The sequence below is a fragment of the Vigna unguiculata genome, chromosome 8 (genome assembly GCF_037176805.1).
Source record: "Vigna unguiculata cultivar grain cowpea cultivar isolate G323 ecotype 2 chromosome 8, ASM3717680v1, whole genome shotgun sequence".
In the NCBI taxonomy this organism is placed as follows: Eukaryota; Viridiplantae; Streptophyta; class Magnoliopsida; order Fabales; family Fabaceae; genus Vigna; species Vigna unguiculata.
In genome coordinates this window covers 33563200-33588003 of record NC_140799.1, presented here as the reverse complement: position 1 = coordinate 33588003, position 24804 = coordinate 33563200, and the positions used below count along the sequence as shown (strand labels likewise).

Sequence of the window (24804 nt, the reverse complement as noted above, 5' to 3'; positions counted from 1 at the left end):
TTTTTTACAGAAATGGATATAGAATAGCGAAACCCGTCCCTGATCCATCTCGTTGTCATTTCTAATATTAACTATATTTGAATCTTTTTATTAAAAAATAAATAAAGAGCCATTTTTACCTTTTTGCGTTCTTAATTATCTTTAATTTAATATGGTTTTTTTTCTTATTTTCTTGTAAAATGAAGAATGGGATATAGCTTTTTCCTTTAAAATATTTTTAAATTTAGTTTTACTTCATGCAAAATCTTAATGCATTTTATTCCTTATATTTTAGCAAACACATATGAACATTAAGCATGCTATGTAGCATTTAGTACATATACATCTTAAAAGTATAACCTTAAATCCGACACCGCCACACTTCAAATCTACTCAACCCCTATCTATTTTAATTCGTCCTCGCCTATGTATTTGTGTATCTTGAATATGACGAATTTGATTTCTTTTTGGTTTGAATTGAATATCTGATATATGACTTGTTATTGATTATACAACTGCACATATATTGGTTAAATTAGTTAACAAATATTTGGAATTAAATTAACATTCAAGTTCCATAAAAATCGAACTGATTTGGAAAAACATTTACATTAAATTGTTATATTAATTTAATTTGTAAAAGTTAAATTACTTTGTATGAAGATTTAGAAAATAATTAAGAATAGATGTAGTATTTATAAATTGCAATTGAATATTTTATTATTAAAATATAAAATTTATAAATAGAAAAATATTTTACTCAAGTTTTATTTTATAAGACAATAATTTTTTTTAAAACCATATGTTTTTCTTTTTTTACATTCTCTCGTGGGTTCTGACCAACCTACTCATCCTTTTTTAAAATTAGAGTCCACCATAGAAATTTTGGTGTAGAGTACAACAATTTTATTCGATCACAATTTTTATCAAGATAAGTTCATTTTTTTATCCTTATCCTTAAACCATTTTAATAAGTTTTTCATGTATGTGTTATATATGGTTCAAAGTGATTCAAGATGAATCTTTATTTGAAGAGGACTGTAAGAATGTGTTCACATTTTAATAAGTTTTTCATGTATGTGTTATATGCTATTAAAAGTAATTCAAGATGAATTTTTATTTGAAGAGGATTGCAAGATGAATCCTAAATTTCTATAACTATATTCCTAGCTAGTCTTGTCTCTCTCACTTTATCTTTTTGCCCCAATCGATGATAGGACACCACTTCAAACATTCGATCCCTGAAATGAAATAAAAAATACTTATAAATTATTCAATTTCAATGTTTATTTTAATAAACTAATTTAATTTCTTAAATAAACTGCTGAATTTTACTTCATTAATAGAGGGATGTTCCAAACCAGTAGTCATAATAGCAAAATGCTCAGGAACATCATCTCTAGAAGCAATGTAGGTAAGCATCATTTTCATTTGGTTTTTGACAACTGTGAGTTCATTTTCCATCTTCACAAACTTGTCCTCCATATTTGTTGATGTTGCACTACATGAAACAAAATTCATACCATTTAACCTTGAGTGGAACACTTAAAAGCAAGAGTAGCATAAGCTCCATGTGACAATCCTCGGACTCTGAATGCTCCTTACCAATTTGATACCAAAGATGTGTCCTAACTGATCAATGCTCACACAATCACACAAATGTCTCAAATATCAAATTTTTATCAACAATTTCAATCACAACTCAAGTATACTAATCCAATCAACATACTAGATTTCTCACAACAAAAACAATGATCATATAATTTCTACTACCATATCATTCAATTAAAGCATTATTAGAAAATAACTAGGCTTCCTTTCCTACTCTTGCTCTCACATATGCCACTTTTTTTCTTTTCCATATCTCTTTATTCATATCTAACACGCCTGAGAAGGCATATTCTATGTGGTTAACCGACATAATGAAGACGAAAGTGAATTAAGACCAAAATACGTGTGAAAAAGGAGCAAAATGAATATTAAGTCCATAAAGGCTTTATACAACGAAGATAAGACATAAAATGAGGAAAAAGTTCGTGGTTACAAGTATTGTCACAGAAGAGAGAAAAGAGCATTCTCATGGTTATGTACCACCATTGGTGAAGGTAAATTCTTGCTCCATTGTTATGCTGAGAATTTCTTCCTCAACTACTGCAAGTTGCATTTCTAACTCGGAAACTTGAGCTTCTAGGTTAGATATGATTCCAACACAACCATAAACAAGGTTTATAATTCTTGCATTTGCTTCATAAACTAAACTCTTCACTGCATCTCCTCTTAGCTCAACGGAACATTCTGCAAGCAAACACATACAAACAAGTTAATCAAAATCCATTGATTATTTCTTGATGAAGTTCTCTTACATTTATATAAAAGAAGAAATAAATGTCTTAAACCGATCAAACCTTTGGGATTTTTGTGATATTGCTGCAGCCAAAGACCTTCTCCCACTACAAGAAAATTTTTAAATATTAATTAATTTTAGTGATCAATAATTATTAGTAATTATAGTGACCAATTTAGATACTAATTTACAAACTAAAAATTATTGGTTACTCTATTATGAATAAAAAATTATAATTGATCAGTAAATTGATCTTTAAAATTAACCACTATAGTTTTACTTACTAAAGAAAATTAACCACCAAAATTAATTACTTAGATTTTGACTATCAAAATAAGTTATTTTCTAAATTATTCTCTAAGTAATTAGTGATTAATTATAATTTTTTATTTATAATAATAACTGTTTAATAATAATAATTTTTTATTTTGTAATTTAATATTTAAAATGGTCGTTACATTGATTAATTATTTTTAATTTTTAAAATTAATTTGTAATGGAAGATATTTTTTTAGTGTGTAGCATGACAAAGTCGTCGGATGGAAAATAAGGAGCAAAGATGCAATCCTGAGAGCAACTGCGCCTCAACAACTTGCAGGAAGCACGAGTTGAAGAATTATTCAAAATCCAAGAATCGATGTTGACCAACCTATAGGAAGCAAGTGCTCTTGGTTTCCTGAATTTGAATTTTATATGCAACCAAGGTAACATATGTAACATGTTTATAATGATGTTGTGATTACAATCTCTTGCCGAACAAAAACAGTTGTACATATTTGACGTGTATTGTGGAAAGTGTTCACTGTCTAGGTCGATGAAAGTACAATGAATCATGATACACATGTATCATACGTGTATCGGATACGACACATATATGATACGTTGATATGTTTATTTTTAAAATAATAAGATACGATACGTGATATATAAATATTAAAAAATGTACAATAATTCCTAAAAAAATATAATAGTTATATGATTGTTATTGTGTGAATTCAAATTTCCTAACTAGAGACCAATTATTTTTGTAGTCTAGTTAATTTAGTGACCAATTTAGAAACTAATTCATAATTGAAACTATTCTAAATATCAATTTAAAGACCAATTATAATTTTTTGAAACTATTTTAGTTGTCAATTTGGTCACTGTATAATGACTATTTTTTTTTGTCAACTAAATTTGGTCATTATTTCAAATATTTTCTTGTAATATACTATGACTTTATAAATTAGATACTTCATTGATAATTATTGATAAAATATCATAAAGTATCGGATACGATATGTGTCAGACACGGATACGTGACCCAAATTGAAATATCGGTGCATCATAGCTTGTCAATAAAAGATAATGGGTAATATAGTAATTTTGCTAATATCTTATTTTCTTAATATATAATAGATTAGTCAATATACAATTATTTGTTTTTTTTTTCCTTTTATAATTAGTCAGTATCCAATTATTTTTCCAATAAAAAAGTTTATCGGGTTATTTTTTTCAATAAACAAGTTTAACCGGTATTTAGAATAAAAATACGTATGGCCTATTAGCTCAGTTGGTTAGAGCATTGTGCTAATAATGCGAAGGTTACAGGTTCGAGACCTGTATAGGCCATTTAATTTTTTGTATCTTTTATTTTTCCAATAAAAACGTTTATGGTGTGATTATTTTTTGTCACTAAAATTGGTCATTATTCAAAGATTTTCTTATAGTGTACTACGACTTTATAAATTAGATACTTCATTTATAAGTATCCTAAAGTATCAAACACATATATGTGTCAAACACAGATATGTGATTCAAATTAAAGTATCGGTGCATCATAAGATAAATACAATCAACTAGTAGAACAATGCATTTTAGGAGATAGAATAAATGAACTAAATCCTATTAGGGTAAATTTTTCTATACCAAGAAGATATAGATAAAGATAAACAAACAAGTAAACTTCTTTAATATATTAAAATTAATTTGCCTGTCTCCTTTTTCTTTTTCTTGAAAATTTAGATAAGGGTTTTGAATTTATAAAAGTTGAAGAATATAGATTAATACATCTTATCATCTTTTTTAACAAAGGTTAATGAAAAACTTATATGAACAAATAAAACCTTAAATGTTATTTTTTAAAATATTTCTATCCTTATTTTGTCAGTTACAAGTGAAATTTTATCATCATAAATATTAATAAGTTACTTAGGTAAAATTTCAATTCTTATTAAAGAATCACATTACAATTTTATTAATTTGTAAACAAGTGAATATATCATTTGTGTCTAAAATATATAAGAATAATCTAATTGGTTCTTAAAAAAAAAAAATTAAGGCGTGCTTATGTTTATAAAGTTTTATTCTATATTTAAGTGATGAGATACCCCTAACCAAGGAATCAACCACCAAAACTATGGTTAGGAGGATAGAAGAATATTGGGTCTCCTTTGAGTAGAGGTGTCAATTTGGCCCAGTCCACAGGGTTTGGCCCTGACCCATGTGGGTTAGGGCTAAAAAAGCCCACATCGAAGAAGCCCATAGGGCCAAAACCCCCCACAAAAGCCTTGTGGGTCAACACCAACCTATGGGCTTTCATCTTCAACATGAAAAATATATTATTTTTAAAATATATTATTATCTATGGGACAGACTTAACGACCCTGACAAGCACGATGACTCAAATAGGCCTAACGACCAGGACCTACCCAACAACCTAGACGGGTCCAACGACCTTAACGGGTTCGACGACCCGAACGAGCCCAACAACTCGAACATGCCCGACGATCTGAACGGGCCCGAGGATCTGGTCAGATATGACTATTCGGTTGCGCCCGACGATCCGAACGAGCCAAACGACCCGAACCTACATGACGTCATGGACAGGCCTGACCTGGACGGGCCCGACGATTTGAACGGCCAAACAAACCAAAGCATGACAACCCGGACGATCCCGACCACTTGGACGGGCCCGACAAACCATAAGGGCCCAACGACCCAGACAAGCGTGATGACCCAAACGGACCTGACAAACCAGACATGCCTGATGACCAAGATGAGTCTGACGACCAGGACGAACCTAACGAATCGGACGGGCCAGAAGATCTGAACAGACCAAATTACCTAGATGGGCTCGAGACGGGCCCAACGAACTTGAAGGGCCAAATGACCTGGACGGGCCCATCCAACACATTGGGCCCATTCGAATAGTTGGGCTCGTTCGAGTTGTTGGGCCTGTCTGGATCATTGGGCCCATCTGAATCGTCGAGCTCGTTCAGGTCATTGGACCCATCTGGATCGGACCCGTTCGGATAGTCGGTCTCATTGGGGTCATTGAGGTCGTCTTGCTCGTCCAGATCGTCGTCATTGTTCGGGTCATCAGGCTCGTCCGGATCATCACGTCCATCCGGGTCGTCGTGCCCGTCCGGATTATCGGACTCGTTCGGGTCGTTAGGTTCGTTTTTGTTTTCGAGCTCATCCTTGTCATTGGGCCCGTCCGGATCGTTGGACTTGTCCGGGTCATCGTGCTTGTCCGGGTCGTCAGGTCCGTCTGGGTCATCAGGCACATCTAGGTCTTCAGATCCGTCTAGTTTGTTGGGTCGGTTTGGGTCTTTGGGCCCGTTCGGGTTTTATGGCATGTATGGGTCGTCGGGCCCGTCTTGGTCTTCAGATTTGTCTGGGGGATCAGACATGTTTGGCTCGTCAGGCTTGTTTGGATCTTCGAATCCGTCCAAGTCGCTCAACTTGATCTTTGACTCTAACTTAATGTAGTATTATTTGGGGGGCCTAACCCACCTCAACCCTAGTCTTAACCCACTAAAGAGAGGGCTTTGGGGGCTAGGGCTTTTTTTTGGCCCCCTCATTTGGGACTCCCCTAAAAAGGGACTTTATGAAGAGTGGATGAAGGCTGGCTCATGGGCTAGGGGCCAAATTGACACCTCTATAAATAGGTAGACACCCAAGATAAAAATGTTAGTTTTTATAGACTCATTATATCCTTCCGAAAATGAACTATTGATTGAAAATTATCTTGTGCATAGGAGTGTCTTTACATATATCTTATCGCCAAAACCTAGATTGAGATAAAATCTGACCTACAAGAACAAAAACAAAAAACGTTAATGATTTTAGGGTTAAATATGTTTTTAGTCCCTCAAGTTTCAGTGAATTTTGGAATTAGCCCCTCATCAAAACTTTATACCAATTTAGTCCTTCATCTTTCAAAATGCATGAATTTAGTCCTTTTAACCAAATTTTGTTAAGTTTATCTGACGTTTCAAGCACATTTCATGATAGTATTTAAGTTAACATTAAAGCAAAAATGTGTCAAACAGTGTAAATAATTTAAATACTATCATGAAATGCGCTTGAAACGTTAGATAAACTTAACAAAATTTGGTTAAAAGGACTAAATTCATGCATTTTGAAAGATGAAGGACTAAATTGGTCAAACATTTTGATGAGGGACTAATTCCAAAATTCACTGAAACTTGAGGGACCAAAAATATATTTAACCCATGATTTAATAAGGTGTATTCGACCTTGTAAACGAACATTTTTTTTTTCATTTTGGTTGATAAATTTTTTTTCTTAAGTAAAAATATCAGAAAATAAAATAACAGTAAAGTTAGTGTTTTTGGTATGTGAAAAATATAGGTGCTGGTACCTAGTTCCTTTAAAGAAATTTTTAAACAAGTGAGCTTTTATGTTTGTCCTTTTTATTCTCTATATATATATAAAAAAAAAAAAAAAACTTAGTTAAGCGATAAACATTTTATATTGCTAGTCACGTGTAATTATTTTTTTTTAACAAATAATATAAATGTTATTTGAGTTAAGTTATTCATTTATATACGCTGGATTTGTTAAATAGTATGTAAGCGTTTTATTGAAAGAGCATAAGTGAAATTAAACAATACATTCAAGTTGATAATTTTACAACATATTATGAATTATTAGAAAATGTGCTCGGTCAAAATAAATTGAGTAATTTTGACTAACATTTTTCACTAAAATGTGACATTATATTTCACATAATAACCAAAAGTGTTGAACTATAATAAATATAACCATATCAAAATAATTACTTGCATTCTTGTTTGCATGATAATTTATAACAATATATTAAGGAAATTTTTTTTTGTCAACTTTTTATTTTTTTAATTTTATCCTTAATTATTATTATTGTGTCCACCGTAAAGGGATTCCAATTTTTGAAACTTACGATTCTCATTTTCATCTTCAAACATCGGCACACAAACTAAGTTTTATTTTTGTGTGTGAGAAATCTTACACCATACAATACTCAAACTATCCACTCATTCAATTCAACACGTTTAACTTAACCTCTTTTTTTTGTTAACATTGCTTTCATACGTGGGGTCTTTTGAAACTTTATTAGTTTCTGTTTCAAAAATTTTAAGAATTTGTTATAATTAAACTGATTTTTTTGTAGAATGAAAATATAGAAGAATTTATTGTAAAAATTGTCTTTAAGCAATGAAGTAACTTTAGAAAATGATTCTAACATATTTTTTTCCCAGAGACTAGAAAGTTTTATTTCTTATTTTTCAATCTCTTTTATTAGTGGATGTTTATATATATATATATATATATATATATATATATATATATATATATATATATATATATATATATATAAATAAAATTTTTACTTTTGTATTTTTTCTTTTCTTTAATTAATTTTATGGTCCTCTACTTATGTCCACAAATACTCTACATTTATGTTTTAACTGCAATATTTATATAATATTGAAATATTATGTCGTGTTTGGATCCAACCACGGATTTACATCGAACGTGAATTTGTTAAGAAAATTCAAATATCAATGCGTTTATGCACGAAAAACGACATAACTATTTTTTTGAAAACTTTCTTCACAATGATAAGATTAGCGAAGAAATATATATATATATATATATATATATATATATATATATATATATATATATATATATATAGTAAAAAAGATAAAATATAATAAAATATTTATCTTTTATTCTAATGAAAATAATTAATTTGAACTTAATAAAATATTTATTTTTTATTCTAATATAGTAAACATTTATAATACAACAAATATTTATAATAAATATAAATAATTGTAATTATAATAAATATAAATAATAATAATAATAATCTTTCAATTAAAACATTTTTTAATCTATTAAATATATCACATCATTTACTAACATATTTTCTTCTCAAATCCTTTAATCCAAACAACTTCATCTCCACCTCCCTTACCTCTCAAATCCATTCATTCCCAATCTCTTAAATCTACTATTCAATCCAAATACAACTTTAGTGTCTAGTATTCTATGTGTATGAAATGTAATTAGATGGTCAATATTTGCAATTTGTTGTCCTCTTAACTTATATTTTATTGAGATGTTTAACGGAATTTCCTATTAACATTTGAATTTTTTATATCTTTGACATAGTAGTTAGTATTCCAAAATCTCTCCATTTATTACAATAAAATATTTTTTAATGTCTCTCTATTTATTATTCAACCTTTTATCATCTAAGTATAATCACATTAATGATTATCAATCTTTTACTACCACATTTATTAGCATCGATCTTAAAGATCTAGTCGATTTTAAATCTACTAACCTAATTAGCATTGGGGGTCTATGATGTACCGATACTTCAACTTGAGTCACTTATCTGTATCTGACACGTATTGTGTCCGATATTTTAGGATACTTTAACAATACTTATCAATGAAATATCTAATTTATAAAATAGTAGTACACTACAATAAAATTACTTTTATATATATATATATATATATATATATATATATATATATATATATATATATATATATATATATATATATACACACACACACACACACAATTTCTATTTTTTATTTTTTTTAATGGTTTGGTTTGTCATAAAATTCATTTGCATCTCCAATATATTTTTCATCTTATCATAACATTTATGCAATTATGTTCAAATAATGCATGTCAATTAAATATTTTTTATGTCTCACATTTGAATTTTTTTTAAAATATTTTTACTTATTGTATATTTTTCTTTCACAAGAGAATATTTAACACTATCAAGTGTTCAATAGCATAAACCTTCAATTTATTAGGTAATATAAAAAATTTATCTTTTTTGCTTTAGTATTATTTATTTTTGTTTCATTTGAAGAACTAATTTGGTTCGCTAAAACAATTTTCATTATTTCTCAATCATTGACTATATTGATATTTGAAAGTTTTCTTAGATCTCTAAAGTATTTTTTATTTTATCATATCCTTCATTATATATTTGTTTATTTTTGTGCGATTTCATTCAATGGTCTCTCAAATTGTTTCTAAGACACACATTAGATAAATTTTTAATATTTCTATTTGGTTTTTATTTTTATAATGTAAAATATTTTTTTGATATATTTTTTTTAACTCATTATCATACTGTAATTTTGTCACTATAATTATATAAATAAATTTTATTTATTACAATATAAAATTTTAATGTAATTGTCATGAATTTCTTTTTATCCACATCTAACATATATTGAAGTTCAAAAGATACAATATATATGTTACAATTTTATTATTATTAGTTTAATATTTGTTCTTTACGCTTTTTATTAAGTGATGTATTATAATTTTCATTAATGTATAAAAAAGATATTCATTAAAATTTTAAAAATTGAAGTAAACAAAAATTTAACATATATTTTAATTTGAATATTTATTTTCCTTATATATATATATATATATATATATATTTAAAAATAAAATTTTATCAACTAGAATTCATTAATGTTTGCAAATTTAATAGATGTTTTGATTCTCATAAAATTTTATTTGGTATTCTAATTTGAAACGAATACAATTATAATATAATTTTGTTATAAATATTTGATATCAAAAAAATAATCTTCCTCTTAATATTGAATATTTGATAATATTATGTTCTCTTTGCCGTAATTTTTTATTATTTTATGAAAATTATTTTGTTTAAAACAATAAGAAAGCGGGTACGAATTTATACCCGTTATCTGATGAGGATGGAATAAAAGTTTGATATTCGTTAAGTTTGGTTATGAATATGAAAATAAGGATAGATTTTTTGATAAAAATAAATATGTGATAACAAAACTCATCCGCCTCGTTATCATCCCTACTCTTGATTAAGTCTCCTGGTTGAGTAACTTTAACTCAATATCAATTCTATACTTAGTTTTCATGTTTTTTTTTATTCGCTCATTCACGAGCAGATTAAAGTGTCCTATTGGAAATCATATTTAATACTCGTTAGAATCAATGTCTCCATTCAGTTTTAAAGTCATCCAGACCATCATATTTAATACTCAATTCAGTTTCAATTAAAAACAAAACCAAAATTGATTTTGCAAAAGTAGAAACCCATTCAGACTTACAAAACGAAAACTATAATCCAATAATCTAAACAAACACGAAAACTTGCGTTTAAGCAGAGTAAAATCTCAGTGCGGCACTTTTAAGCTTATAAGAAAAACAAATTAGCCTTCTGAAGTTTAACAGGTCTTGCTAAAGGAATATACACAGGAAAATTGAACCTACTGAGCCTACCTGAACTGAATAAGCACGGTGATAAATATATACAAACTTTAAATTTATGAACATTTTCAGATATCAGTAAAGTAAAATTATATGCTCTATTGTTGAATGAGTTTCATTTGGGGGAAAGGAGACATTGCATTGCTACGTTACATTTTTTCAACTTTTCTTCAAAAATGAAAGCATCAACAGAAGCCTACCTAGGTACTTGCGTACGTTGGTGATCATAAGAATGATGTAAGGGTGCTCCGGCTGCATTTTGAGAATGTGAGTCAACCCCAGCTTGCATCTGAAAAGTTAAGCAAATTTGAATTATTTATCCTCCTATATGCATATGAGGTTATGCGGATGTAATGTATTAGGAACACGGTCAAATATGAAAACAAAATATCCATTTGGATACATAATTTCAGCAATATAGAACTCACGTAAGTTAGCGGAGCAAGTTTTTGTTCCCGGAAAATAAGATGACTTCAAAAACGAAAACAAGAAAAAACTGTTGAGTAAGTCAAAGGTAGTGCGTCAAATGACCAATTTGGCAGCAATTTCCTATTTTTTAAAGTTGGATCTTTTTTTTTTCATTATTGTAAAGTTAAATATGTTAATAAACATTATATTCTTTTTTGTTTTTCAAATTAATAAAAACAAATGTTTGCATTCAAGAAACATTTGTATTGTTGACATTTTTAAGCGTGACTAAGTATATTTCAGAATTAGACTGTGGACTCTTACGACCTGCTTGGTTTTGAAGGGGAAAATGCAGATAATTGAAATAGAGAATAAATAGATAACAAATAAAATTGAATGTTTAATTATTTTGTAGAGTAGGAATACAAATAAATTGTTTTGAAAATTGTGTAGATTGATCTATTTAATAAGAAATAAAAAGAGAGAGGAAGAGATGAATAAAAATGGATAAGAAACAATAGAGTGGATCTCCTGATTTTTAAAAATTGTTTCCTTTCTTTTTTCCCCTCAACCTAACACACTGTATTAATTCTCTCCCTCTTCATCTTTCCACCTCCACCCCACTGATCAAGGCAGAGTTCTGCTCATAAATTGATAACTGTTCTTGCTTAATAAAACGTAGGTAAGCAAGAACAATAACATAATCTAATGTAGGGTTTGGCGTTTAGGGAAAGTTTTGACAGGCATTACCAAAACAAATAGGCAGTTACTTTCTGCGTCCCAAAAATTTCTTTTTGCACATATCTGGAATGTTTTTCTACCTTCTCCAGTCCAGAAATCACCAAACCAGTATGCAATTTTACAGTTCGAATTGGTGAATCCCAAATGTAAAACCGACAAAAAACATTTTACATTCTGAATTGGTCAATCTCAAATATGATTTTAGATTCTGAATTGACGAATCTGACTGATGAAAAGACTCACAAAGAAAAAAAATTTAGGTGTAGAAAGAAAATGCCAAACAAAAATAAATTGTTTCTGCAAAGTTTTTATGGATTTGAAGTGAAAAAACACAATGTTCATTCATAAATCAGAACCAGATGCACACTACTAGACTAGCCTGCAAAAGGCAAATCAAACTGGTGAGAGAGTGAGATATATACCTGATGCATGCTATAAGAACCAGGAGGGTATCTGACTCCTCCATATCCCATCTCACGATTGTCATAGTTATCAGGAGGATATCCAGGACCTGTATAGAAAAAAATCCATAGATTTTTAGTATGCATCTACGAAGAACTAAAAAATTTAGTCTCTGAAAAAGTATTAAGAAACGCACTATATCATAAAATCTCCTTTTCCAAAGATTTTATACAAATGGATCAAATTTTCTAAGGTTTTATTTATTATAATAACTTTAAGAATGTCTTTTGTAATTAAAAGTATTTTTCTTCTTTTTAAAAAAATTAAACAGGTCCCTAAAGAACGAAGTTTGACCAAGTTTTCAAGTTATACTTCTGTTGTATCTATAAAGAACTTAAGATGAACGGCCGAGAAAGTTAAATTACTTGGTTTTGCATCTGCAGCCATTGCAGCCCTTGCCCTCTTTTCTGCATTAGCCAACTCAGCACGTAACTTTTCAACCTCACTGGACATTATAATCATATTGTTGTCCATTGCCCGCCTGTGTTCAAGGTTACTAGCATGTGTCTTCTTCTCAAATTCAATAGCATTTCTGTAGCATCAATAAATGAACTTGTAAAGCATGCACATTGCACAATATTTCAGACTTTGTGAATTTTTGTCGCTGATTAGATGAAGGAAATATCACTCTTCCAACAGGAAAAGATAGAGTAGTTGAATAAGGAAGCCTGGAATCAGTAGAGACACAGACAATAACAAAATCTAGTTTGTCAGATTAAACACTATTTTGTTATATAGGCTGACAGGTATTTGAACTGATCACAGGGTTCAATATTTGAAATCAAAATAAACAAGGAATGAGATATATTAGTTTTTTCCTCTTTTGCGAGCTCCATGGTGGCATCATTATTCAAAGTTCAAAGGAAAGGAAATTAATATATTAATAAAAATACGATGTTATCCTTCTCTGATTTTTACACATTTGGGGGAATAATTGACGACTATAAAAGACTGTGTAATCAATTATATGTTGACATATATCAACATATAATTGACAATACAGTTTACAGAATTCATTATATGATCTTGTCCATCCTTATCTCTATTTGTGTGTCAATGTTGCGTTATGGTGAGTGCAAGCTTGCAGTGCAGAGGCAGAAAGATGAAAGAGTGTATTTGTAGCAGATATCATATAAGTTTCTCACTGTTCACATGCACACGCACGGACAGCTTAAGAAATAGAAAAAATCCCCTTTTTGGTTCCTGTTAATTGGCTGTTTAGAGATTTTGATTAATGTATTATGCTATATATCGTGTTTATCTAATACTGTCCATAAGGTTTCACAAGGATATAGCCATAAAAAGAATGTGAATGTCTAATGATACGAGTTCAACCCATAAGGTTCCAACAAAAAACTTTAAAATAATGAGTTTGACTATTATTCTATATATATTGTTCAACATTCACATTTCTACTTAATATTGAGACTTAGACTTATATTTGGATCCCAAAAATGTCTTTGCATTTCTTCTTATATTTGTGTGGATCCTACATGTTTTCCAAATATTTCTTTGCCATTTCTAACCAGAGAACCCCATTTCCTTCTTCGCCACTCAACCCCACCAAACAGAGCATAAAGGAAATAACATCAATATTGTCAATAGCTCGAATCAGATGCCAGGCATTTGCAGAAAGCTAAAAAGAAAACCAGGGCACGTGGTGTGTTAGCTGCCTTATTGACATGATACCCATTTGGGAGAACAAAAATTAAAAAATACAACAATGAAAGGAGTAGTGAGTGACAAACACGAAGAACAAATAAAATTACTTTACCCCCATGATTCAATGATCGAAACACGTGTTTCTATGCTACAGTTCATTCTAGTTCTGAAAGCCTTCCACAACATGCTCAGAGAAGGGAAACCTAACAACTAACGTGGTCCTTGGGACAGTACCTACAACCATTTAGTGAAAGATTCTGCACAAACTACCCTTACAAGAAAATCACATAAAAATATTGGTGCTTAATCAGAAGCACACCGTTATTTTAAACCATTGCATTCACCCAATAACATTCAGCAACCGATATCTGAAAGGCTTTCAAGTTGCGCCTTCCTTTCTCTACTTTTTTCACGCCCAAGCCAAAAACGAAGACCATTCACCAAAATGCAAAATGAAAACCAAACAGTCCAAGCCATCTCACTGGAAGCCATAAACAAATAAATGACTGTCCTAAAAAATTCATGGCCTCAAATAATCGACGATTCGCATGAGTAAATAAATAAACAATTTACCTTCCTCGTTGAATCTCATGGAGCATGGCCTCTATATCGGCTTTGATCGCCGGCACAAACTTCCCCTCGGCGCGCGCCCTCTCGAGGTCACTCTCCACTGTCTGCAGCTGCGCCGCAAGCCCCTTCTGCGCCGCCGCGAGCTCCTGCACGTCTGCCCGCACCCGATTTAGCTCGGCGCTCATTGCGGCAACGGCGCGTACCTCCGCGTCCACCTTCAGCGACTTCTCGTAGATCTCGCGCACCTCCTCGTCGCGCTCGGCCTTGACCTCGGCAGCCGTGGCGGAGAGGCGACGGAGCTCCTCCTGAGTGGCGGCGAGGTCCTGCTTTAGGGCCACGTGGATGCCAGCGAGGCGCTGGTTGTCGGCGATGAGGTTCTGGATCTCGCGATGGCGCTTGTCGACGCGGTCTTCGAGGGCGCGGACCGCCGCAGCGGATGAGGAATGTGCGAGGCGCGTTTCGTCGAGGCGCGTGAAGGAGGAGGGCGCGTGTTTGCGCCCCGCCATTTTGCGGTTTTGAGAGAGTCTGGTTTTAATTTGAGGTACAATAGAGAGGATTGAGCGGCAGTTGAGTGAGCGAGTGTGGATGTGGATGCTCTGCAACTGCTTTCTTCTGTCTCTCCCTGTTTTTATTTTACACCTTCTTAACTTTCAAATTTTACGTAAATGTCGCTCCAAATTTGATTTAACTATCATCATACTTAAGCGTTTTAAAGCTTTTAAAAGGACATTTAAAAGCTTAACATATCTTTAGAAAATTAATATGGTCTTAAGCTTATTTATAAATAAGAACGTTTAAAACTTGAAGAATTTGCTGAGCGAATAGAAAAATGCAAAAGAAGTTCATGAGATGAAATCGTTCAATTAATTAATCTCTGTAAACAAATTCTAGATAGAGAGTAAGTGGGCAAATTTTAATAAGCAAAATTTAAACATGTAAAGAATTTCAAATTCATTTAGTTTCCACTTTTACAAAATTTTCGCTTGAGTCCTATTTAAAAAAAAAAAATATGAACGTGACATCTTCTATTAGATCTTAGTTAATCTCGATTGAAATTCACACGTTAAAATTTGAGTATGTTATATGTTAAAATCCAGATCATCTTCTATTTAAAAGTGTCACATATCATAATTAGATGAGTTCTAGAATAAAAAAATTATCCAAATTTTGACACGTGACAAATCTATATTTTGGCATATACCACTTTCAAATTGTGTTACCATTAATTTAACAAAATGGGTCACATTGAGTTTTCTTACAAAAATAAAAACTCAATTAAGTAAAAAAAAAAAAATATATATATATATATATATATATGTACTAACATAACATGTATAAAAAGCCTAAATATAGGGCTAAATTATTAGTTAAGCCGTCATCTATTTGATGAATTTGAAATTCTTTAGAACAAAATGACATGTTTGAATGAGAAAATTAGAAGGGAATTAAAATCTAAGAATTTTAAAAAAGTATTTCAAATAACTATAACAATAAAATTTGAAATTCACTCAAAAAATAAGGAAATTAAAATTCCATAACTAGTCCCTCTCTCTTTATTAGATGTGTTAATTTGACTCATGGCCAATAAGTCAGCCTTCTTAACTAACTCTTAAATAAGTCCCCATTTTATTGGCCCACCAATTCAATTTGGGTCAACCTTTAACTTTAACCAGCTCGCTTCAACCTTTGGCCCTATCTGGCTTGGCTTATCCTTCTACTTAGATTGCTTAGTTTGATCCAACTTGACTTGATCTTCCGCCTAGGTCGACTCGACTAGATTATTTAGTTCAACCAACTTGATTCGACCTTTGGCTTAGATTGACTCAGGTCAATAATCGGTCCAAGCCAGCTTGCCTTAACCTTAGGTCCTAGCTGATTTGATTCAGTTCTTCGGGTCAACCGACTTGAGTCAACCTTTAGACCCCAACTGACTTAGGTTGACCTTCGTTTAAGCCAACTCAAGTCAACCTTCAGCTCATGTTAACTTGCCTTAAATTTTGGCCTTAATTGACTCGCCTTGACCTTCGACTCTAGCTGACTCAACTTGATTCTTTGGGTTGGCTAACTTGGTTTGACTTCTATCTTAGGCTAACTCAACTTGACCTTCACCCTTGACTGACTCGACTCAACCTTCGACTCGATCTGACATGGCTTGATCTTTTGACCTAACTGACTTGGGTCGACCTTTGGCTCGAGTCATCTCGGCTCCATCTTTGACCTCAATCGACCTAGTTCGACCATCAATTTGGGTCGACTTGAGTTGATTCTTCGGCCAGGTCGAGTCTGCTCGACCTTGATCCCTTTAGCCTAATCTAGCTCAACTCGACCTTCAACCCGGATCGGCTCAGCTTGACCTTCAAGATAGGCCAAATTGGCTCAACCTTTGGCTTAGTTCGGCTCAACTTGACTTTCGACTCAGTCTAAGTTGATTAAATTCTTTGATTCAACCTTCAACTCAGGTTATCCCAACTTAATTTTCAACTCGAACTAACTTAACTTGACCTTCGACTATTTTGGCTTTTGTTACTTTTTTTGTCTTATAGACTTTTTTAGCCTCAATTCATGAAAATAAAGCCAAATCTTGTAGATTGAGCTAAAATGACAACTCTGACACATCATGTATACACATATTGAAAAAATTAAATTGCTAAATATTCTTTTAATATTTAAATTTAACTAATATTTTTTTAAAATTTTAATTTCAAAATATATACTTTTAAAACGAAAGTTTATTTTAGAAGAGAAATTTGACTATTTTATCAAAACAAAATATTTATGAAAAGAATTTGATTACAAATAATTTAAATATAATATTCCAAACAAAGCATGTAAATTTCTACACTCTTTTTTATAATTTTGTCTTATATATAAAAGGATAATTTGTCATTAATAGATATTTTTGGACATTATACAAAAGGACAAAACTATTCCCATTGATAACTCCTCCCATCTCCGTTCCATTCTCTTCAATATTTTCATGTATTTCGGTATTATAAATATTTTTTTTTCATGCTTTTTTTATGTTAACATAATCAAATAGTCAAATATGTAAAATTTATATTAATCCGAAATTATTTGATACCTTATTATATTATATAAATTAAAATTGGTATATCTCTCAAATATTTTTAAATATAAATTTTTTAATATTGTATTATTTATTTTTAGCAATATATAACATGGTTAAATATATGATATTAATTTTTTAACTTTTAATAAAAATTGAAATTAATTCTTTTTCGAAACTATCTTTTTGACACAATTTAATCTACAAATTAAAAAAATGCATGAATTCAATTATTTTAACAAAATTTTAAACTTAATATAAATTTATTTAACATTTCAAATATATTTTATGAATTGTTTATAACATTTAACGCATTCTCACTTCAATTTTAATTAAGAAATATAAATATATTTAAAACATCAAATCAAATAAATTTAATAAAATTAATTGAAAAGATTAAATTTACACAATTTAAAAATAAAAAACTAAATTAGTTCAAAATTTTAAAAAAAAATTAATTATAATTTTCACTTAAAATTAAAAAAATCAAAAACATATTTCACTAAATAATTAAAATATACTAACGTAACTCAAACATATTCACCAAATACATATATGTTACTTATATTTCATTGCAATCAATTCATTTTAATCAATCACTTGATTTCATTTAATTGTGACTCTTATGTATATAAGCTACCACATTTGTTCTAGAGCATGTTAATCTATAGTTATATACATCATATCAAATCAAATAAATCATAATTGGTGGTGACTAAACAATTTAATGTTATATGATGAATAATTTGTAAATAAACAGTCTACTGCATAGAATTACCCGTTCAAGTCGCATAATCAATGTATGATGATCTTCAAATACTCATACAGTAAACTTCATTTAAAGTTTGATCATGTCAAAAAAACAACTCAAAATATCATTGTATAAATGGTAGTTATTAACTAGTTACTAATTATGAATAAAAGATTACCAATTTTTATAAACGTGTTTATGCACTAAATCAATCCTGTATTGAGCCATTACAAATATTAAAAACACATTCCCGAATCAAATTTTCCGAAACGAAAAAGTATTTGTGGCCTATCAAATTCTCATCCAACCATAGCATATAAAAATCTTCGGCCGTTATTACATAAATGTTTTTAACAATCAATAGATTTTATATCTACCTACAAGACGGTCTAGTGGACTAAGAGAGAGACAAAAGCTTAAATATAATCTAATCTATCTGCACTTCTGGGATGGAGAACAAATCTTAAAACACAATTATGTCAACAATCTATGCAATAGCTCAGCCACAAGGAAAACATAACATATTTTGGCACAGCCAAACGACAAAATTCCAGACAGCTACTTGCAAGATAATCAAAGCCAAGAGAGTCCAACACACGGCAGAGTTTTAATCCAATCAGAACTCTGATGGAAGACTATGAATCCTCGAGCACAAACAACCATATACCAGGCACCTATTACAAAAAATCAATCGGAACCAAAGGGTCGAAATGGCATATTCTTTACCATTCAGAATAATAGGTGAAAACCTATGGAAACCTTACAAAGACAAGAAGCAAAACGAAAGTATTTGCTTGATGATAACAGATAAGAAAAACCACCGAGGATTGCTCATGTGCGAACCTAAAGTCTAGCAACTCTTCCCAGCACAACTATCCTCGGTCAAAATTAAACAATTGAAAGAATCATGCAGCCAACCAGACAACTGCTATGATCACCCATAGCTATAGGCTCACCATGCAGTAGCCATAACCAACACAAATTTTAATAGATAATAAAAAAACTATTTACTAACTGGCAACAGTCATAAAGGTTCCAACCAGATGCAATTTGACAAAACAATAAAAAGGAATCTTCAAAACCTCTCGGATGGGTAGTAGTTATTTCAAAAAGAAAACTTGATGCAAACAAAAAAAAAAAATAACATGAATCTTCTAAGTGCAACAAAATAGACAACACGAAAAAATTCTACGAACTTTAAAAATAAAGGAATTTCATTAGTTCGAGAACTCGCACTCTTTTATTAGGTCATTATAGGTACAATTAACACTATTGGCTTCAAGTAACTTAATATTGATGAACTTTTTAGTAGCTAATTTAAGGTTTAAACAGTTCAAACCAATATACTCATCATGTAACCTAAATTAAGCATGAATTCAACATTCAGTTTATAAAGGTTACGAGTATATAGCTCTAACTTATTGTATAGATTTTAAAGTTAAATGCAACATGCAGTCAGGAAAAACCTTTTTTTCCCTAGGAAAAAAGCAATTAGATTACAATTCCAATATTCTCCACTTGGGATTACTTGATCCGTAGAACTAGGACTTAACATAAAACATACAACCTGGCTGTTTTTGAAACATATAACACATGGATGAGCTAAAGATGCAATAATTTATCCAGAAAATAACACAGTTTCCAACCAAGACTAGAACATGTTTTCATGAAAGCAGTAGTCACTCGAAATAAAAATAAAACCTACTTTGGTAGCAGATTGTGCACTTGCCCCTTTAAAGGCATTCAGATGATCAAATTAATTCCTTAATTCCTGCCTAGAATTTAAAATCCCACCAGCAAGTGACAAAACAAAAAAGGAGCAAAGAGGTGATGTAAAAGTAAGTGAACAACCTACCTCTTTGCTATCATCTCAAGCTACCCGCCAATAGAATACAACAAATCCCTCAGACCATACATCACAGTACATAAAATGTTCTCTCTTGAAGCCCTCAGTATGGCCGTGAACGGTTCCCACCATAATTGTCACGCCTATCTGGACCAGAACCACCTGCATCTCTATAATTGTCTCTGCGTCTATCTCCACCATAGCCACCCCTGTTGCCCCTGTGGAATTTAAAAACATATAACAAAAGTTACCACATTGATTTAAAAATACAAACATTTATTACCGAGAATTAGGAAGTCATTTGTATAGTTAATAATACATTTAAAACTATTATAGCACAAAATACATCCCACTCTAATCAACTCAAACCCCTAGAATAAAAATCAATAGCAGCCTTTCATCAATTAATTATTATATTCTGAGTAACTCGTTCACACATTTCAAGAGCAGTCATTTTCAATGGCAAAATAAACGGTCAGCAACATTGTGAAAAATGATAAACAATTGAAATATGGAATACCCATGGTTATATGCAGGTGGAGCTTTTGGTGCAGACTTTTCTGCCATTGTAACAGCGATTTTGTAGCCCCTCAAATCATAATCTGAGATGAAAGATTAATGTTAAGTGTCTCTTTATGATAGAAGATAAACTGTGGTATCACAAAAGTAGGAGTAGGAGCAGTTAGATCAAATACTGTTGTAAAAACCGCCAGCAGAATGAGCTGCGGAGGGGTCTTCATACACAAGACAACCATCACCCTTGTTATTTCCTTTCTCATCAGTGTATAGCTTTATGTTCCAAGGCCACTGATCTTTGTACCCCCTCTTTTGTTTTATTCTTCCAACCTAAACAGTTACGAAGACATGAGAGAGTGAAGCTCAACACATCAGCAAAATCAGAGATATGCTAATAAATACAGAAAACAAAATCTATAGCATGTTCTGTCAGTTCACAAGAAAAATCAACAAATGTGCTCAGGGAGAAACGAGGGGGTTAACTATTTCCAGTGTAAATAATGCAGAATTCACTGACATACACATGCATGTTGGATAAGAAGATGGATAATATGTTAATTTACTTTGAAAAAGCCAATTTCATTCAAACCATTGCTCATAGAACAAATAACTCTCTTTATAGAGCTCGCACAAAAGTCAACAGATCAGAATATTACTTGTCCAATGCCTCCAAAAAGTTCTCTCAATTCTTCAATAGTCACATCCGGAGGTAAGTTTGATATGTAGATTCTAGAGTTGTCACAGGAATCCCCACAATTCTCATCGCATTGCTTCACCTTAGCAGGGGGCTCAGCAGGAGCTCCACCAAATCCACCTTGACTACCGGCACCATAGCCACTATCATATCCAACCGGTTGCCCAGACCTACCACCATTATGTGCATCTCCGCCACCATAACCACCAGTATTACTCCCATATGGTGGAGGATAAGATGCAGGTCCACCAGTATAGCTAGCAGGTGGAGGAACTGCATCAGTTTCATAATTTGAACTCCCACCGGAAGAATTGTATGCAGGTGGATAGTTTCCACCAGCCCCACCATAAGATTGGGCTGCAGGTGCAGGAACTTGACCATAGCCACCATCTTCTCTGCCTTGACTACCTCTATGGCCTCCCCCACTTCTACCAACACTATTATTCCCCCTACTACCATTATAGCCATTACCTCTTCCTCCATCATAGTTACCAGATCTACCCCCACGACTGTTGCCATATCCCCCTCTATTATAACCACCACCACCACCACGATCATTAGCACCAGCAGGAGAAGGAGCACCACATTTGTTACATTCAACCCTTCTCGCAAAGTTCAAATTCCCACAACTATATAATAATACCAATTTTCCAATCAAATATAGAAACGTAAGAATCATTAGGTGTATTACATATCCACAGTTCCGTTCCAACTACTGAAAACACAAAACATCCTCCAGAAAAAAAGGGGCAAAATAAGAAAAGCAAATCGGAGGATAAAATCTCAAACCTTGAGTTAGGGCAACGCCAGTCACCGTCTCTACCACTTCCGCCGCCGCGGCCACCACCTCTCCCACCACGATCCCCGCCTTGATACCCACCAGTAGCGATTAACACACAATTAAGACATTTTACGATTCAAAAAAGATAAGGATGAAAAAATAGAGAGAATATTCGAAACCTCGTCCGCCAAATCCTCCGCCTCCCCTACCACCGTAACCGCCGCCGTCGTGACGCCCATATCCGCCACCATCTTGGTCGTAATTCCCAGACATGATTGGAATCCGATAAGGAATTGTGGAGACGGGAAAGAGAGGAAGAGAAGTTGTACAAGTACAACGGAGCATACAGGGACTGTTACTCTGAAGTGTTCTTATACATACTAGAAACACTTCTTTTCTCATCATAAAAAAAATAATTATTATAATAATTAATAAAATTAAAACATATTATTAAATTATAAATAATTTTCATGAAAATTAATTATAAAAATAATTTTTATTATAAGTAATTAACTAATTTTTTAATGTGTATAATAATTTTAATTTAAATGCTTAAATATGTTTTTTATTTTTCAATGTAAATTGGAATTAGTCCTCAATTAGAAACTTGAATCAATTTAGTCCTCTAATTATAGAAATACGCGGACTTAATCCTTTCAACCAAATTTTATTAAGTTTATTAGACGTTTTAAACACATTTCATCATAGTATTTAGTATTGTAGTTTGTTTACACCGTTTGACATATTTTAATTTCCATGTTAACTAAGAAACAGCGTTTGAAACGTCAACTAAACTCAAAAAATGGGTTTAAAGAACTAAATTCATGTATTTCTAAAAATGAATAACTAAATTGGTTTAAGATTTCTATCGGGACCTAATTTCAATTTTTGCTAAAAGTTGAAGGACCAAAACATATTTAACCTTAATTTAAAAAGATAATAATTTAAAAAATAAAATTATAAAAAAATTATAATTAAAAGTTGTTAAAGGAAATTCCTTCATTAATGTTATTATAAATAATAAAATAAGAACTTAATTTAAATGTGAGAATACCTTTTTAAAATATTTCTTTTATAGTTAAGCTTGTTTTACTTATTTAATTTAAATTTATGAAATAAATTTTTTTTTCATTTTAATATTTTTAGAATTCCTTATTTATAATAATTTTGTCATGTTTAAATTTTTTATACTAGATGTTGTTAATTGTTGAAGTGATAAATATGGAGAGATGAAAATAAAAATGAAGGATATTATACATGTAAGGAGTTAGAAAATAGTTAAAAGTAGTAGTAGTTTTAAAAGGAGAAACTCAATTATTTTATTATTAGAAGTCATAATATAAATATAATTGTCTATTAATCGAGTTTCATTTTATCAAAATAATTTGTTTAAGACTTTTTTCTAAACTTTTTCTTTATATCTTATTTAACTTTTTAAGCTCGTCTCTCATATGTCTAGAGACTACAAGTGGATTCACGATAGAGAGATCTACACTTCTGATCAAACAACAGAGTAAGTTCATTCTTTACTCTATTTTTGAGTTAGTTTAGCATTTTGAGACACATGAAGTTCTAGGGTCCATGCATGTGACTCAAAATAGCTCATGGTGAATCTATGTGTAATTATAATTATAATTATATGCTCTGATATGTGATCTAATATAGGAAGTTAAAGTATCGTGTGAGAATTAGAGATCTAAGAACAACCTTGATTCAAGGGTGTTTTCTACACCAAGTAAAGGAAGTTAATCTTAATCTTTGTACATTTGATTTATACTGATTAAATTTATTATTCATACCCTGTGATTTGATTGTGAATTCGTAACGTTGCACTTGTTGATTTGTTTGATGTGTGTGTGAATTGGTTGAATGAGTAATATGTGTTTGCATGTTATTGGATGTTCTATGAATTATAGTATGAATATCTGGGGTGGTATCTTTGACTTCTAATGAGTCATTTTAAATGAATTGGTTTTGTTTTTAACTTGAATAGAGGATGAAAAAACTTATTATAGCCAAAGGTACCACTACTTGTTGGTCGAGTGTTAAATTTGGGTTTGGCAGAGTGTTAGGGGAGGCTTGCTCGTTGGACGAGTATAATCTTGCTAAGTGAAAGCCAAACTCGAGTTTGGTAGAGAATCAGGGGAGGATGGGTAATCAGCGAGTCTGGTCTTAGTTGGGCACATTCGTTATGCATTTTATTCGTGTGCTTAACTCGATGGGTGAGTCATTTAGTCGTCGAGTGAGTGTCCTTCCAAAAGTAACTCGTTGAGCGAATCTGTCATATGTGGTATGTGATAGGTGTTTTGAAAATGAAAATGATCTTTGAGAAATTATTTCATTTGGAGTGATTGGGAATTTTAAGAGAATGAAAACATGATATATTGATTAAAGATTTTAGTTATG

At 31.3% G+C, this 24804-nt stretch overlaps 2 protein-coding genes and 1 non-coding gene across 4 annotated transcripts; 1 reads left to right on the top strand and 2 right to left on the bottom strand.

The window, feature by feature from the left end:
* Nucleotides 1-3863: 3863 nt before the first annotated feature.
* On the top strand, nucleotides 3864-3937 carry TRNAI-AAU (transfer RNA isoleucine (anticodon AAU)). Its single transcript has one exon. It is a non-coding gene; the product is annotated as a tRNA-Ile (tRNA).
* Nucleotides 3938-10893: 6956 nt separating this feature from the next.
* On the bottom strand, nucleotides 10894-15403 carry LOC114193430 (protein FLC EXPRESSOR-like). 2 transcript variants are annotated; one of them, XM_085665367.1, is made up of 5 exons: nucleotides 14747-15403; nucleotides 12877-13043; nucleotides 12472-12560; nucleotides 11329-11371; nucleotides 10894-11189 (listed from the first exon to the last, which is right to left on the bottom strand). In XM_085665367.1, exons 1-5 carry the CDS (start codon nucleotides 15247-15249, stop codon nucleotides 11173-11175), a joined length of 819 nt encoding a protein of 272 aa, XP_085521493.1. In that variant the 5' UTR covers nucleotides 15250-15403; the 3' UTR covers nucleotides 10894-11172. The 2 variants fall into 2 exon arrangements, with proteins under 2 accessions (XP_085521493.1, XP_027939030.1); XM_028083229.2 differs by lacking the exon at nucleotides 11329-11371 and having other exon boundaries at nucleotides 14747-15398.
* Nucleotides 15404-20159: 4756 nt separating this feature from the next.
* LOC114195227 (transcription initiation factor TFIID subunit 15b-like) lies at nucleotides 20160-22763 on the bottom strand. Its single transcript, XM_028085623.2, has 6 exons — nucleotides 22578-22763; nucleotides 22407-22485; nucleotides 21580-22246; nucleotides 21103-21253; nucleotides 20928-21009; nucleotides 20160-20625 (listed from the first exon to the last, which is right to left on the bottom strand). The coding sequence occupies exons 1-6, from the start codon at nucleotides 22741-22743 to the stop codon at nucleotides 20511-20513; spliced, it is 1260 nt and encodes a 419-aa protein (XP_027941424.1). The 5' UTR covers nucleotides 22744-22763; the 3' UTR covers nucleotides 20160-20510.
* Nucleotides 22764-24804: the final 2041 nt, after the last annotated feature.